This window comes from Cygnus atratus, chromosome 2, assembly GCF_013377495.2.
Source record: "Cygnus atratus isolate AKBS03 ecotype Queensland, Australia chromosome 2, CAtr_DNAZoo_HiC_assembly, whole genome shotgun sequence".
In the NCBI taxonomy this organism is placed as follows: Eukaryota; Metazoa; Chordata; class Aves; order Anseriformes; family Anatidae; genus Cygnus; species Cygnus atratus.
The window spans coordinates 40,682,282-40,695,772 of record NC_066363.1 but is presented as its reverse complement, the minus strand read 5'-3'; the positions used below and the strand labels follow the sequence as shown (position 1 = coordinate 40,695,772).

Sequence of the window (13,491 nt, the reverse complement as noted above, 5' to 3'; positions counted from 1 at the left end):
CCTGCAGGATCCTTGCTCAATTGGATATTTAAGCAAGTATGTAAAGGTCTTTCCGAATTAAGGCTAAATCTCCAACGATAAACATCTCCCAGTGTACAGTTACAGATCAGCTATTCTTTTGTAAATCTATTATAGCTTTCACTGTAATGCTTCATGTTAAAAAAGTCCCACAGAGGGAATATTTGGGATTAATGCTCCAAATATTCTATTTGTTTTTGTGGTTTTTTTTTTAGCTTTAATATGATAGGCACTGAGTTATGAAGTTTTCATCACCCGCACTGCAAACAACAGCAAAAGTGAGTGGAGGGGAGTTTGTACTGTCTGTAATGCCTCTATGCTGTAGGAGGAAATTCATGCAGCTTGCAAGACTCCCTGATCAGTGGTAACCTCATGGGAGATGCAGCTCCTGTGAAAGGAGCTTAATTTTAAGAGAGGTGGTTTGTGAAAGCGAAACGGTGGTTATCAAAGCAGTGGCTAAACAGAGCTGCCTCCAGTTCTGTGCTCCTCTTATGCCCTCCTGTGTACACATTCAGTAGGCCAAAGTGAAGTGCTAGGTACAGGAGCTTGCTGACATTTCTGCAAGGGCTTGAAGTAAAGCAAAGAGGAAGCTACACTGCACTGCTCTGACGCAGTATTGAGCTGAATATAAGCAGATTTCTTAGGGTACATGCATTGTAGGGCCAGTCAACAGCTCCACACCCTGATGATCAATTATAAGTGCTTGGGGATACTCTGTGAGTGAGATAACATTTCGTTACTATGAATGGCGGGTGAAAGAAAGATCACTAACTCAGTTTTCTGTTTGATGGTGGTTTAAAGGTAAGGTTGCAGTCTTCCCCTGCACATTTTTCATGATTCTTATGTGCCTGTGTTTCTGGTGTAGTCAGGCTACTGGAGAACTGACTAAAATACTGAACACTAACGCTGCTGTGTGGCCTTTTCTTTTATGGCCATAATAAAACCAATTATTATATTTTCCATTAGTTTATAAAAGGATACATTTCCCAGGATATAATAAAACATTAGGTTCTGATGGAAATGTAAAAATGACTTCTATCTTGCTGCAGTGCAGTGCAGCATTTTGTGCTGCTGTTGGGACACCTCCATTTTCTGTAGGTAGTGTTCAACACAATGGCTTTATTATTCAGCCTGTCCTGCAAACAGTATGCCAGAACTGAAGTCTCACTGGTGTTGGACTACAAGAGGAATTATTTCATCTATCTGCATTAACATTGCTCGTCCTGCAGTTCTGCTTATTGCAACCCAAGTGCTTTCAAAAATCTGTAAAGCAGTGAGGCTACAATTATAACTTATCAGACTCATTGTCTGCATATAATAATTTTCTGGCTTTCATGCTGTAAAATAGCTGCTGAAGCCTGCACGCTGTTGAGCAAATATCACATTGTGGTCAGATCCTGACTGATGCAGAGTTTTTATAATCTTGGCTTGTTAGTGCTCAGCAATTTTTAGAGTGCTTAAGAAGCAAGTTAAAATAGGAAATTCTTAGCCTGAAAGGTAAAAAATCAGTCACAGATCTGGGTGAGAAATTAAAAATAGGATTACATGGAACTACTGAATGTTCATATCAGAAAACTCAGTAACTCCTTGCCTTTTTAATAAAGCCTTTCAGGATAGACTGCAAATGTTTATATGGATAATACACTTCATTTTTGATTTTGTACTTTATTGCACTTTTTTAATATCCTTGTGGGTTGAACTAGGCTAGCAGTAAAAAACATGAATAAAAGTCTGCTTCTGAACTTGTGTCTACAAGCCAATCCTGATGGGGGCTTTTCATTAAATTCATGTGAAAGACTACATAGATTTTTATTTTTCATATGATGCACAGTTGTTCAGTGTATTTTACAAGTGAAAAGATACTGCTTGCTCATTATACAGGTATCATGTACCATAAGCCATGGCCTAGTACATTCTCTATTGAATAAGTATCAGTACAAAATTCTATGTATTACTCTGCTCCAAAAATATGAACTTTGATTTCCTGTTACATGCTGAAAACAAATTTAAAAGTTCAGTTTGGCACCAATACAGCCTATAGACTACCTTGTCATTTTTCCTGAGGTTGTTAGTTCAGATTTTTCACTAAAAATTAAGTTAAAGTGAGAGCAGCTTTCATGGAGGGATTTTGCAGAACAAAAAGTACAGATGACACATCCAGTAATTCAGCACTGCAAAGCTGAGATAGTCCCCAAGAAAAACAAGAGCCATAACCCATGCCAGGGCAGAGTAGGAGGGGATGGCATCCCAGCGCACTCAGTCCGACGGCGCTGGAGCTTTTCTCCATGCTTCCTGAGCACGTTACAAAGCTGCTTCTTGGAAAGGACGTGTGAAAGCAAACTTTGAAAAGGCAAAGGCAGCGTGGAGGTGACGGGGCTCAGGGCAGGGCTTGCTCAAGTGGAGTTTCTGCTAGGAGGTACAAGAGCACGTCCCCATGAAGGCTATGATGTCCTCTGTCACATCCTCATAAAGGTCAGGATCCTGAATCCCAAAATGTTGACTGGTATTTGAGATATTTGAGATTTAGCAAGGATTTTGTTCTCTCCTTGCTGGCTGGCTTTCGGATTATTTTTCCCTTAAGTAAGGCATGTATCTGTGTGATCAGTCTGATGCCCTCAGATGCTAGTGTCACCTCATGCATTCATGAGCTGACTTCCAAAAAAATCAAGAGATGAACATAACAGAATTGAAGACCTACATTTGTTTTTCTCTCCATTTTTTTTGAACATCTTGGGGAGATCCACCTGCCTGTTACTTGATTTCAGCTAAGGCCTCCAGGTGCACTTTCAGATTCAAGAGTCAATCAAAGATGTTTTCAGAAAAACATGAATCTCCAACCAGAACGGACTCAAATTTGCTTATTCAGCACTTTTTTCTCTCTAGTTGTCACTATTTATCATTCTGTTTGTCATATTCTTAGTCTCTGCTTCCCTTGCCATCTCCCATTTCCATGTAGCCTTCTAGCCATCATATGTAAGTGCACCGCATGTTCTCCTATGTAACGTCTGGAAAAGACCACGTGGAAAGGAAGTCTGAGGCTTGCCAAGAAGCACATGGTTCATGTTGTGGACAGGAATCAGGATTCAAACCAGAGAATTGCCATGCTGCTGGCCTAGCAGAGAGTGGCAGCCACTATTGACATCTGAAGCAAGGGGGCAGGGATGAAAACATCCTCAACACCAGAGCAGCACAACCCTTTTGTGTACTCGCACGTTAATGCAATGCATTTGTATGAAGGAGGAGGCACCTGGTGAGAGTGGGAGAACACTTAACCACAGTGATTAATGTTAATTGGTTAATCACCTTTCATTATGGGAAAAGAAAGTAAGCACAATAATTGGCAATATGGCTTGACATCTTTGCTGGATTGGAGGCTGAAGGCTGAGAACGAATTTCAAATATGACCTTTTCAGGCCAGAGGAGATTAAGATCTCAAAGACGGGTCTTTTGGTTTTGATTTGGGACAAAATAGGAACATTCTTTTCTTAGTACAGGGCTGTAGGTCTGAAGCACAACTCAGTTTAAAAATGGAATGATTGTTTTGCTGCTACTATTTGAGGTATCCAGTGTGAATGTGAGGACTGCCTTGTTAAAGAAGAAGAAAACGGGCTGATCTCTAGTGATGGAGAAGGAGCACACTGCCCAGCTGCTGCCTCAGCTGTCCGGCAGGGAGATCATGCGGGATGCTGAGACAACCTCAGGACTTAGTCCTGCATGCTCAGGGCTTGTGACTCAGAGCCATGAGACCTTGGCTAGCTCGTTGTGGGCAAACAAGTGCTCAACACATAAAAGATATCTAATGAACGCTGCTCACTGTGGTGTTTATCAAAGCTTAAACATAAAAATGCTGTCACTTCTGGCAAGAGAGAAACTTAATCTGCAAAGTGTGTGAAGACTCCCAGAAATGATTGGCCTGATGCGATAGAGGCCTCGCCAGTGACTCATCTGACTCCTTCCCAGTCCTGTCTGGTCACGGACTTTTGAGTTGTAGACTCTGAAAAAGAATCCAATTTCTACCAACACCATCCACATCTATGCCTTCAAGGGGAAACTGCTATAATTAATGTAGATACTGCTTACTCTTCTTGCTCGTGTAAAGTAGTGCACCGTGCTGGGCATTCACAAGACAGTCCAAGTTTTGGATACCAAAATGGATAAATAATTTACTGAATAATAGGCAAATACATTAAATAATAGTCAATGTTTCCACTGGTCTGCCACCTTCCTTCAAAGGAAAAATAGGAAATTTCTTCTGGCATATGAAGTGCAGGTTAAAAGCATACTTTTGAAAGCATTTCCAATACATTTGCAAAGTTTATTAAAACCACTGTCAGGTACAAAGCAGGTATTACAAGTGGGCTCATTCACTATGTTTACTTTAGCAGCTGCTGAATTGGCCTAGTGGAGATCTCCTTGCTCAGGGTGCTGTTAAATACACACAGTACCACCACAACCTGTTCCACTAAATTCATTTTCTAGACACAGATAGGAGGAGAAAAAGAGGATCTTCGCTCTCTGTTTCGAGCTGCGGGACACAGGAAGACTGTGCCAAAGCCAGATATGTTGGTATAATGCTTTAAACAAAAGACTATATTTTCCTACAGTTGTTTCATAATTAGTTTTTTTACACAAGTGACAACTGCCTTCATGGCAAATCCTGGTCTCATCGGAAAAAATGGCAAAACTCCCGGGATGGCTAGAATTTTTCTCTTTATACAGAATTCATTGAGGAACTTTATATTTCTCCTTTTTTTCCCCTCATTTTTAATAGATTGGCACAAAAACAATAATTTTAGGATTAGTAACTAATTATTTACAGGAGGGGCAGAATTTTTATTTAAAACAGTCAATTGTTTACTTCAAGAGCGCTTGTGTGTCACTGAGTCACCAAACCACAATTAAATTCTGGGAAATGGCTTATTGTTGAGGTTCTTGGGGTCCCATGACACGGTGGGATGGGTCAGATTCTGATTATAATTGGGGGCCTGATCTAAATTTGTATCCTCTTTACTTTTTTGATTGACAGACTGTAAAGGATTATGAAGTTCCACAAGATGTCAGTAGCAAAAGAAAAATCTTGTTGCCTCTGGTTGTGTTGTTTGTACATGGCAAATATCAAGCAGAGTATTTGCTTTTCCCCTAAGAGTTTAAGGAGATGCTGTCTTTTCTGAGAAGAGCCCAGACAGAGTCTCGAGTAGTTTGCTTGGAAGAAAAGACAAGGTGATAAAAATACATTATAGCGTGTATGCTGGAGGATATTTTAGCACTTTCTGCTGGAAAACTTTCAGTAGGCTTTACTTTTCACTTGCTTTACAAATAGAGTAAACAATAAGGTTTGTGTGTTGTGGGTTTTTTTACTCTTTTATTTATTTTTTTTTAGTCATGAAGCAATGCTGAATACTGGAGTAGCAATTAATTTAGCTTAAAGATTTACCAGATCTGCCTGGTTAATGTCATGAGACATAAAGTGATGGAAGCGATAGGGAATAAATTACAGGGAAGATAACAGAGCCTTTAATTCAGAAGGTCGAGATTTCCATGGGAAGAGAAAAAATAATAAAGAAACAACCTGGGGGAGGAGGGGCTGCTCAGTGAGGGTTTTGGAGCGGGGGGCGAAGCCGGAGCCCCCCGCCGGCCCGGAGGGGCCGCCAGGGGGAGCCGCCGCGCCGCGCCGCGGGGCCGGGCCGGGCCGGCTCCGGAGGGGCCGGGGGTGGCTGCGGATGCCGGTTGTGGGAGGGCAGGCGGGCAGGGCACGGCTCTCCCCGGCGCCTCGCCCCGCAGGGCCGGGCACCCGGCCGCCGGCTGTCCCCCGGCTCGAAGAGAGGGGCGAGGAGCGCCCGGGGTGTGGGGGGCAGGGGCCGCGCCTCGAGCCCCTAAAGGCGTCGAGGGCGCCCCGCCGCCATTTCGTGGGGCTGCTCCCTGCGATGCCTCAGATGCCCGGGGCGCGGCCGAGCTCCCTCCCGGCGGGGTTTGCTGTTGTGCTCCTGCCGGGCTGCAGGGGGTTGATGAGCTGAGGTGAAACTGCCAGGCTGCGTCCCAGATACATTAATTATATGGTACAAGCGGTCGCTTGCGTTCACCTGCTTTCTAATTCTGGTTTCGTAGTTTGTGCCTAAATAGAGCAGATGCGCCTGATGTCCTTTCAGCCAGCTGTTGGGGGAAGATATTTATTTCAAGGACGAGGAAGGGAAATGCTCCTGCTGTGAAGAGACAGTGGCTGAGAGGAAATATGGATTGGGCTGTGGTGCTGAACGTACAGGGAGAAATAAACAAAGAACTGAAAGAAGACAGTTTGTTAAAATGTTCAGGACAATCAAAGAGATTCTATCTACCCTTTAAAATGTCAGTTCCATGCTAACATGAAACGATACATGTTTCCTGGTGACCAAAAGAGGGTGACTGGTTTTACAATGCCGTCAGTGGGGTCAGTTGTAGGCCCAGTATTTCTTATTTAAAAATTCTAATTATGTTTTATCTCTGTACCGGAGTAATACCTGGAGGGTTATTTCTGCTGGGATTGGATTGTCTATCCTAAAACTACAGAGAGAGCTGGGATCATCAAACTGGACTCCATATTTTGGGCTGAGATGCCCGAATGAGGGCATGCTGCCTGTGAAACCTCTTTGAAAAGTGGTATGGCTAGTGTAAATACACCTACCTCTGAATGAAGGTGCCGCGACTGGTATCGGTGGTTTTCAGTGTACACAATACATGCATGGACACAAGAAAGAAGACAATCTAAATATTAAAACCACAAGTTTAGGATAACAAATCTAGGTCCTCACGGCTACAGTTATTTTTTTAATAAAATATAAGATGCTATCGTTCAAAAGCTAAGTTATAAGTTCAAAAAGCTAAGCACGTATAAGTTACCTTTCTACCAAATGAGTAAAATGACTACCGTGTGTCTCAAAACTTTGTAAAAGTTAATAGGCTTTCAAATGATTGTAGAAGAATCAGTATAACTGTAGGCAGAGAGTTTCTAATACCTTTGAATCCTCTGTTGTTACTGAAGCTGAAAATAATCTGCATGTATCATTAGAAACTGTAAGAGAAAAGAATTTGTTCCTGAAGTTCCATATTAAACCTAAAGGAACTTTAAAAAAAAAAAAGGGGGGGGGGGGGAAGTCTTCCACAAAGTGGGCAGAAGCACTTTTTTTTCTGCAGCTGTCAGCTTTTTGACCTTGCTTCCAAAGCCCTGTTACCCTCATCTCCTCCAGTCCACCAGGTTTTGGACCCTGGACTTGTATTCATTGCTTCATGCAGTTTAGCAAGGTGCATTGAATTTAATATGGCTGTGTTAAGCCAGTAAATATGGACCGTGGTATTCAAGATCCAAAATGTTCCATCCTGTTTAAATGTTAATGGTGTTCTACAGATTTGCATTTATGGATGTATTACATGTGGGATTTTTTCCTTTTCTTGGCAGGTGACATTGGTGACAGAAGAAGAACAAGAATGATTACATATCTATAACTCCCAGCAGTATGTCAGGTAATCATATTCCATAAGAGCATCTATGCAATAATTTTTGCTTTGCTGGAGTGGTTATTATTCAGTATTGACTGCAAAATAGTGCCTTCACAAGTTCTGAACACATTGCTGGAAATTTAAGTCTTTCCTCTACCCAGAGCATAGACAGTGGGACACAGTAATCTTCTCCAACAACTTTTCCCTGAAACTCTCATCCTATTTGGTTTTCCTTCCGAAAGCAAGTTTAATTTTGTTGTATGCACACATTGAACTTCAACTTTTCTGCTGAAGCTGCTAGTACAGCTGCAGTTTCTGCTGAGTAGGTTGGCTTAAGTTATTTTGTAACATGGCTGTATCCTCTGAGGTTCAAAGTGAGACAGTCAAATTCACTTTACATAGATTACAAAGTACTCTTTAGATAATAATTGACCAGGTCTGCAGGTGGGCTGAAGATCCAGAGTGAAATGACCATTAACCATTTTAGGTCTCCTTCACCACCTATCCCTGTCAGTTGTAAATTATTTGAAGGCTATACATGAATTAGCTGTGTCAAAAAATACATATATTCTAATCCAAGAACAGGATGTCTACAAAAGTGCAGATATGACACGGAAATCGTATAGAGAGGTTCAGACTTCCAGAACATGTTTTAGTATTCACATAAGAAAAGAAAATGTTCTGCTGATACTGTTTGTAAGTGGCGTTTGTCTCTTGAAATACGCATAAATGAGACCTTTTAAAAGCCTGCTTGTAAAATGCAGCATGTTCTACGTAGAGAAAATCGTAACAAACAAGACTGAATTCCTGATGTTTTGCTCAAGGAACAGTTTATTTTTACTGGCTGAGCAGATGAAATATCCTTTCCGTTCCCATTCTTTTTTATTGACCAGCAAATGATAACAGCTGTATTAACCAACAGGGTTGGTCTTTTAAGTTTTGGGTCCTTAGATATGAGATGGAGAGTAAAATTTATGGGGAAAAACAGAATATTGGTAAATACATAGTAAAATGAATTATTTGAAAAAAAAATGCAAAGAGGTGATATTTAACTTCTGTTTTTATGGCTTCTTTGCTGTTGTTTGAAGCAGAAGTTAGGTGCAAATGAATATAAGATGGAGGCAGATGGCATTGAGTCTTTTGGTGGAGTGAAGTTACCTGAACCTTGATAGGTGTGCCAGGCTCTGGATTAGTATGACACCACGTGAGGGTTGGGAGGGAATTGGTATCCTTATTGGCAGGGCCCACTGGAGGGTTTTTAATATTGCTGTGCAGTCAGTCTAGGCATGATAATTTCATTTAGCACATACTTATTTCTGGAAGAATTTACAGCACTGACGTGTAACAGTCTCTCCAGTTCTCTCATGTGCTTTCATGTTCTAACTGTCTTTTTTGACCTTTCCGTACAGGGCATAATTTTGCTATGGCTTTGGAGGGAGTGATTAGTAGCTTGTGCTGTGTGATGGCAGGAGATGGGGATGGAAATGCAGCGTACCTGCTCTATCTTCTCTTACCTGTTTGGGATGTAGCTTCCTGTGAAGTGGGGTTTTATGGTGAATTCCCACTAGCATGTTAACCAGACCTGTCCCCTGTAAACCAGACCTTTACCCGAGCAGGGCAGCTCTGCTAAGCTCACTGAAACCCAGAGACTAACTGGAAGAGCCTCCATTTTTGGCATTGCATTAGAAAGAAGTGGGCAGATCAAATATGTGCAAAGAAAATAATCACGGTGTGAAAAAAATAAAAGTTCGTTGTAGAAGATGGTTGTTGGCACAGCTGTAGATGTCCAGCACTTTTCATTATGAGCAGTTTATATTTTCTGTTTCTCATTATACGAATGAAATTTCCTACATGAGTGTGAATGTGAAAAGAAGCATAGTTGAAATAAAAATCTTTGAAACTGTAAAAACTGCTTAAATACCACAATCCAGAGCCAGACAGGACTCCTTCCCTAATGAATGAGAATGAAAGCTTAGATTCCATTACTGAGTTACTGGAATAAGAGAGCAGAATTGCATCCAAAACCAAACCAGTTGCCTAAAATAATAGGCTGTAGTATTCTGATTTTTGATACATAATTGCTCTGCCCATGCTCCATTTTTTATTGCAGTAAGAATTTTTCTCTTGGTAGGTGCTGTCCAAAAGCCTCCATTTTCTTGTGCAATCTACAGGACTTTTTCTGACAGAAGATTGTGTAATTTGGCCCTTGGTAGTAAAGCTAAGCTCTCCTACATTTTGCAGTTGCCACAGGAAAAATATTTTGTGTATTTTGACGTCTCAACTTTAAAATCATGTATCAGTGGCACATCTCTGTATTTGTATGTACTTAGAGCTTTAAATAAAGAGAGAGTTCAAGTTTTCCAAAAGTGTTTGGGGAACTTCAAAGTTACGGAGAACATGGAAAGATTTCAGAAGTGTAGAAGCCCCTACTTTTCAAGTGCATGAAATGAAAAATACAAAGCAAAAGGAATGCACAAGGTATATTTTTTCATGCAGAAAGATAACCTGAAAAATAAATACTGAGTTAATGAAGTCCAACTTACACATGCTTTTTCTTAGAATGCAACCAAAACAGAGTTCACACAGAAATGCAGATGGAGTTAATGAGCACCTAATACTGTGTACCCGATGACATTAGAAGCTGACAAGTGAAAAGTGCAACCTACAGGTTTTGTAAACATCATGCTTGTCAGTATAAAGTTGCCTAAAGAGTTTTATACACATAACACCTAACTCATATGATGGCCAAACACTGAGATAAAACTATCATTCTGTAGGCAAAGAGCTGGACGTAATACATGTCTTGCAGTTTGAGCACTAAGTCCAAGATGGACACATTCAGTTGTCATAAGCATAGAATCATGGAATATCCCGAGTTGGAAAGGACCCATAAGGATCATCAAGTCCAACTCCTGGCACCGCACAGGTCTACCCAAAATTTCAGACCATGTGACTAAGTGCACAGTCCAAACGCTTCTTAAATTCAGACAGGCTTGGTGCAGTGACTGCTTCCCTGGGGAGCCTGTTCCAGTGTGCGACCACCCTCTCGGTGAAGAACCTCTTCCTGATGTCCAGCATAAACCTCCCCTGTCTCAGCTTGACACCATTCCCGCGGGTCCTGTCACTGGTCACTAAAGAGAACAGATCAGCGCCTGCCCCTCCACTCCCCCTCGCACGGAAGCTGTAGGCCACGATGAGGTCTCCCCTCAGCCTCCTCTTCTCCAGGCTGAACAGGCCCAGTGACCTCAGCCGCTCCTCATATGTCTTTCCCTCTAGGCCCTTCACCATTTTCGTCGCCCTCCTCTGGACACTCTCCAACAGTTTGATGTCCTTTTTGTACCGTGGTGCCCAGAACTGCACACAGTACTCGAGGCGAGGCTGCACCAGCACAGAGTAGAGCGGGACGATCACTTCCCTCGACCGACTAGCAATGCTGTGCTTGATGCACCCCAGGATGCAGTTGGCCCTCCTAGCTGCCAGGGCACACTGCTGGCTCATATTCAACTTGCTGTCAACCACAACCCCCAGATCCCTCTCTGTGGGGCTGCTCTCCAGCGTCTCGTCGCCCAGTCTGTATGTATAGCCAGGGTTGCCCCATCCCAGGTGCAGGACCCGGCACTTGCTCTTGTTAAACTTCACGTGGTTGGCGATCGCCCAGCTCTCCAATCTGTCCAGATCTCTCTGCAAGGCCTTTCCACCCTCAGCCGAGTCTACAACTCCTCCAAGTTTGGTGTCGTCGGCAAATTTGCTCAGAACACCTTCTAGTCCTACATCCAAATCATTTATAAAACAATTGAAGAGGACTGGCCCTAAAATGGAGGCTTGGGAGACCCCACTGGTGACCGTCCGCCAGCCAGATGTGGCCCCATTTACCACAACCCTTTGAGCCCTGCCCGTCAGCCAATTGCTCACCCATCGTATGATGTTTTTGTTTAGCTGCATGCTGGACATTTTGTCCAGCAGGATCCTATGGAAAACTGTGTCAAAAGCTTTACTGAAATCCAAAAAGATCACATCAGCTGGTTTCCCTTGATCGACTAGATGGGTGATCTTATCATAAAAGGAAATCAAATTTGTTAAACTGGAGCTTGGGGTATCCCTGAAATAAAACGTTTTTCAAACGAGTTATCACACATATGAATGTAACAAAGCAAATCTGAAAGTTTAGCTTTCTTGTTTTGAAACCTGATTTCTTTAAATGTTCATAGTCTTTTATGAGAAATGCTGTAGCAAATCTGATGCTTTTGAAGAACATCAGTAATGCATTTGGGGAATGAAAAGTTGTTTTGTTTTTTTTTTTAATGGAAGTAACTGGAAAATGCCTGCTCCCATAGTTCATCGGCAGCTTTACAGTTGACACCAGCAATTACTGTCCACTGAGTAACACATGGAAAATAGTTGTATTTAAAAATCAGTCCTGTTTCAGCATTAACTACAATTCTTCCTGCCATATATTTATACAATAAAATAGAAAATTTTTAAAGTTAGTAATATTTTCTCTTTGGGAAGATACAGTAGTTTCAAATAACTGTGCAGTATAGTTCGTAACAAAGTTCTTGCTGTCTAAACACTCTAGTGAAGCTTCTGGCTGTGGTATCGTTGTTTACTTACAGTAATCTAACTCTGGAGGCAGCTTGCTCTGCATTTTCTCCCAAGATGCAGGGCAAGCCCCAGGACAGATCTCCCTCTTACTTCATTTACTGGAGTGGGAACCGAAGAGGGAATTCAAGAACAGGATCTAAAAATCAGAACACAGTATTTGTATAATATAGTAACTCTGTTTCATTTCCCCTTCATGGTAGATACAGATGGAATGTAGGGAGCGCAGCAGTGGTCTCAGTGAAGTCCGCAGCAGCTCTTTCACTTACTTCAGTAAGGCCAGGATTTACCTGTGATTTTACTTGGAGTGTGTTTGGTTTCATAATAGACCCAGACATTGTGCTTCTGCTCGCAAATATTCACATTGTTCTATTTGGTAATGACTGTAAAGTTAGATCAAGATAGGAATTATGATAAAATGAAGTGCTTACATTAGGGAATATCATTTAAATGTCATAAATGCATGTTTTCAATAAGTGGAATGTAATATGCAGCATTTCTTGTAACAGGTCCCTCATTTGGAGAAGAAAATTAACCAGCTTTTATGCAAACAAATCCATCTGAAAGCCAGTATCTGGTGTTGTATGTAGTTTCCAAGAACTGGGAGAATAGGGTAGGAAAGATATCCCCTTTTCTTCATGAGTCTTTTCACTGAATGCTAATTAGCCTGTAAACTTGTCGTTAATTCAGAGGGACGGTAGTTTATTGTGTAACATTAGTTGAGAAATTATTTCTTCTGAACTTCTGTAATCATTTTCCTAGGATAATTTAATTTCACAGAAATGACTGTCTGACACTTCTTTTTCCACCAGACCATGATAAAATCCGACTAACTCAAGTGTATTATTTCTTTTAGTAATGGACTTTTTAGAAGGACAGTAAATACTTTAATATAAGGTTTTGTTATGCCAGGATTCAGCAGCTTTGTAATGAGCTTTTGGGGATTTTCAAAAGGTTAACAAGATTTATATTGTGGGATGTTTTTGCATGAAGCTATGAATCATTCCATGATGGCTCTTATTACTTAGGAGCGTATTTTTGAATATGCAGTTAAAAATATCACACTCAGTAAGTTCTAGGTTACAGACATTCTGGCTTAATTTTAACTTTTTTTTTTCATTTTAATCATTAATGTTTTAAGTGCTTTTAAAAAGTACTATATAAATACAGAAGTTTTGAAAGGCAAGTGTATTTTGCAGTGTTTCATGCAGTTCTCTAATGTGTTAGGGTTTTCTTTCCCATCAAGGGGAAAAAAGGCTCTCAAAAGAGTTTTTTTTGTTGTTGTGTGTGTGTGTGGGGGGGGGGTTGTTTGGCTGGTTTTGTTGCTGTTCTAGGAGAATGTGAAGGTCTTACCTCTGTCGGTTTCTAAGGGTGTTTAAGTTTCATACTTACAGCTCATGGATA

At 41.3% G+C, this 13,491-nt stretch overlaps 1 protein-coding gene across 8 annotated transcripts in view; it reads left to right on the top strand.

The window, feature by feature from the left end:
• THRB (thyroid hormone receptor beta) overlaps window positions 1-13,491 on the top strand; it is a 165,192-nt gene that overhangs the window by 109,431 nt on the left and 42,270 nt on the right. For all 8 annotated transcript variants that reach the window (XM_035556357.2, XM_050708565.1, XM_050708567.1 and 5 more), the window contains one exon: window positions 7,448-7,512. In XM_035556357.2, coding sequence (XP_035412250.1) covers window positions 7,506-7,512 — 7 coding nt within the window. In that variant the 5' untranslated portion in view covers window positions 7,448-7,505. The remainder of the gene's footprint in view (window positions 1-7,447; window positions 7,513-13,491) is intronic.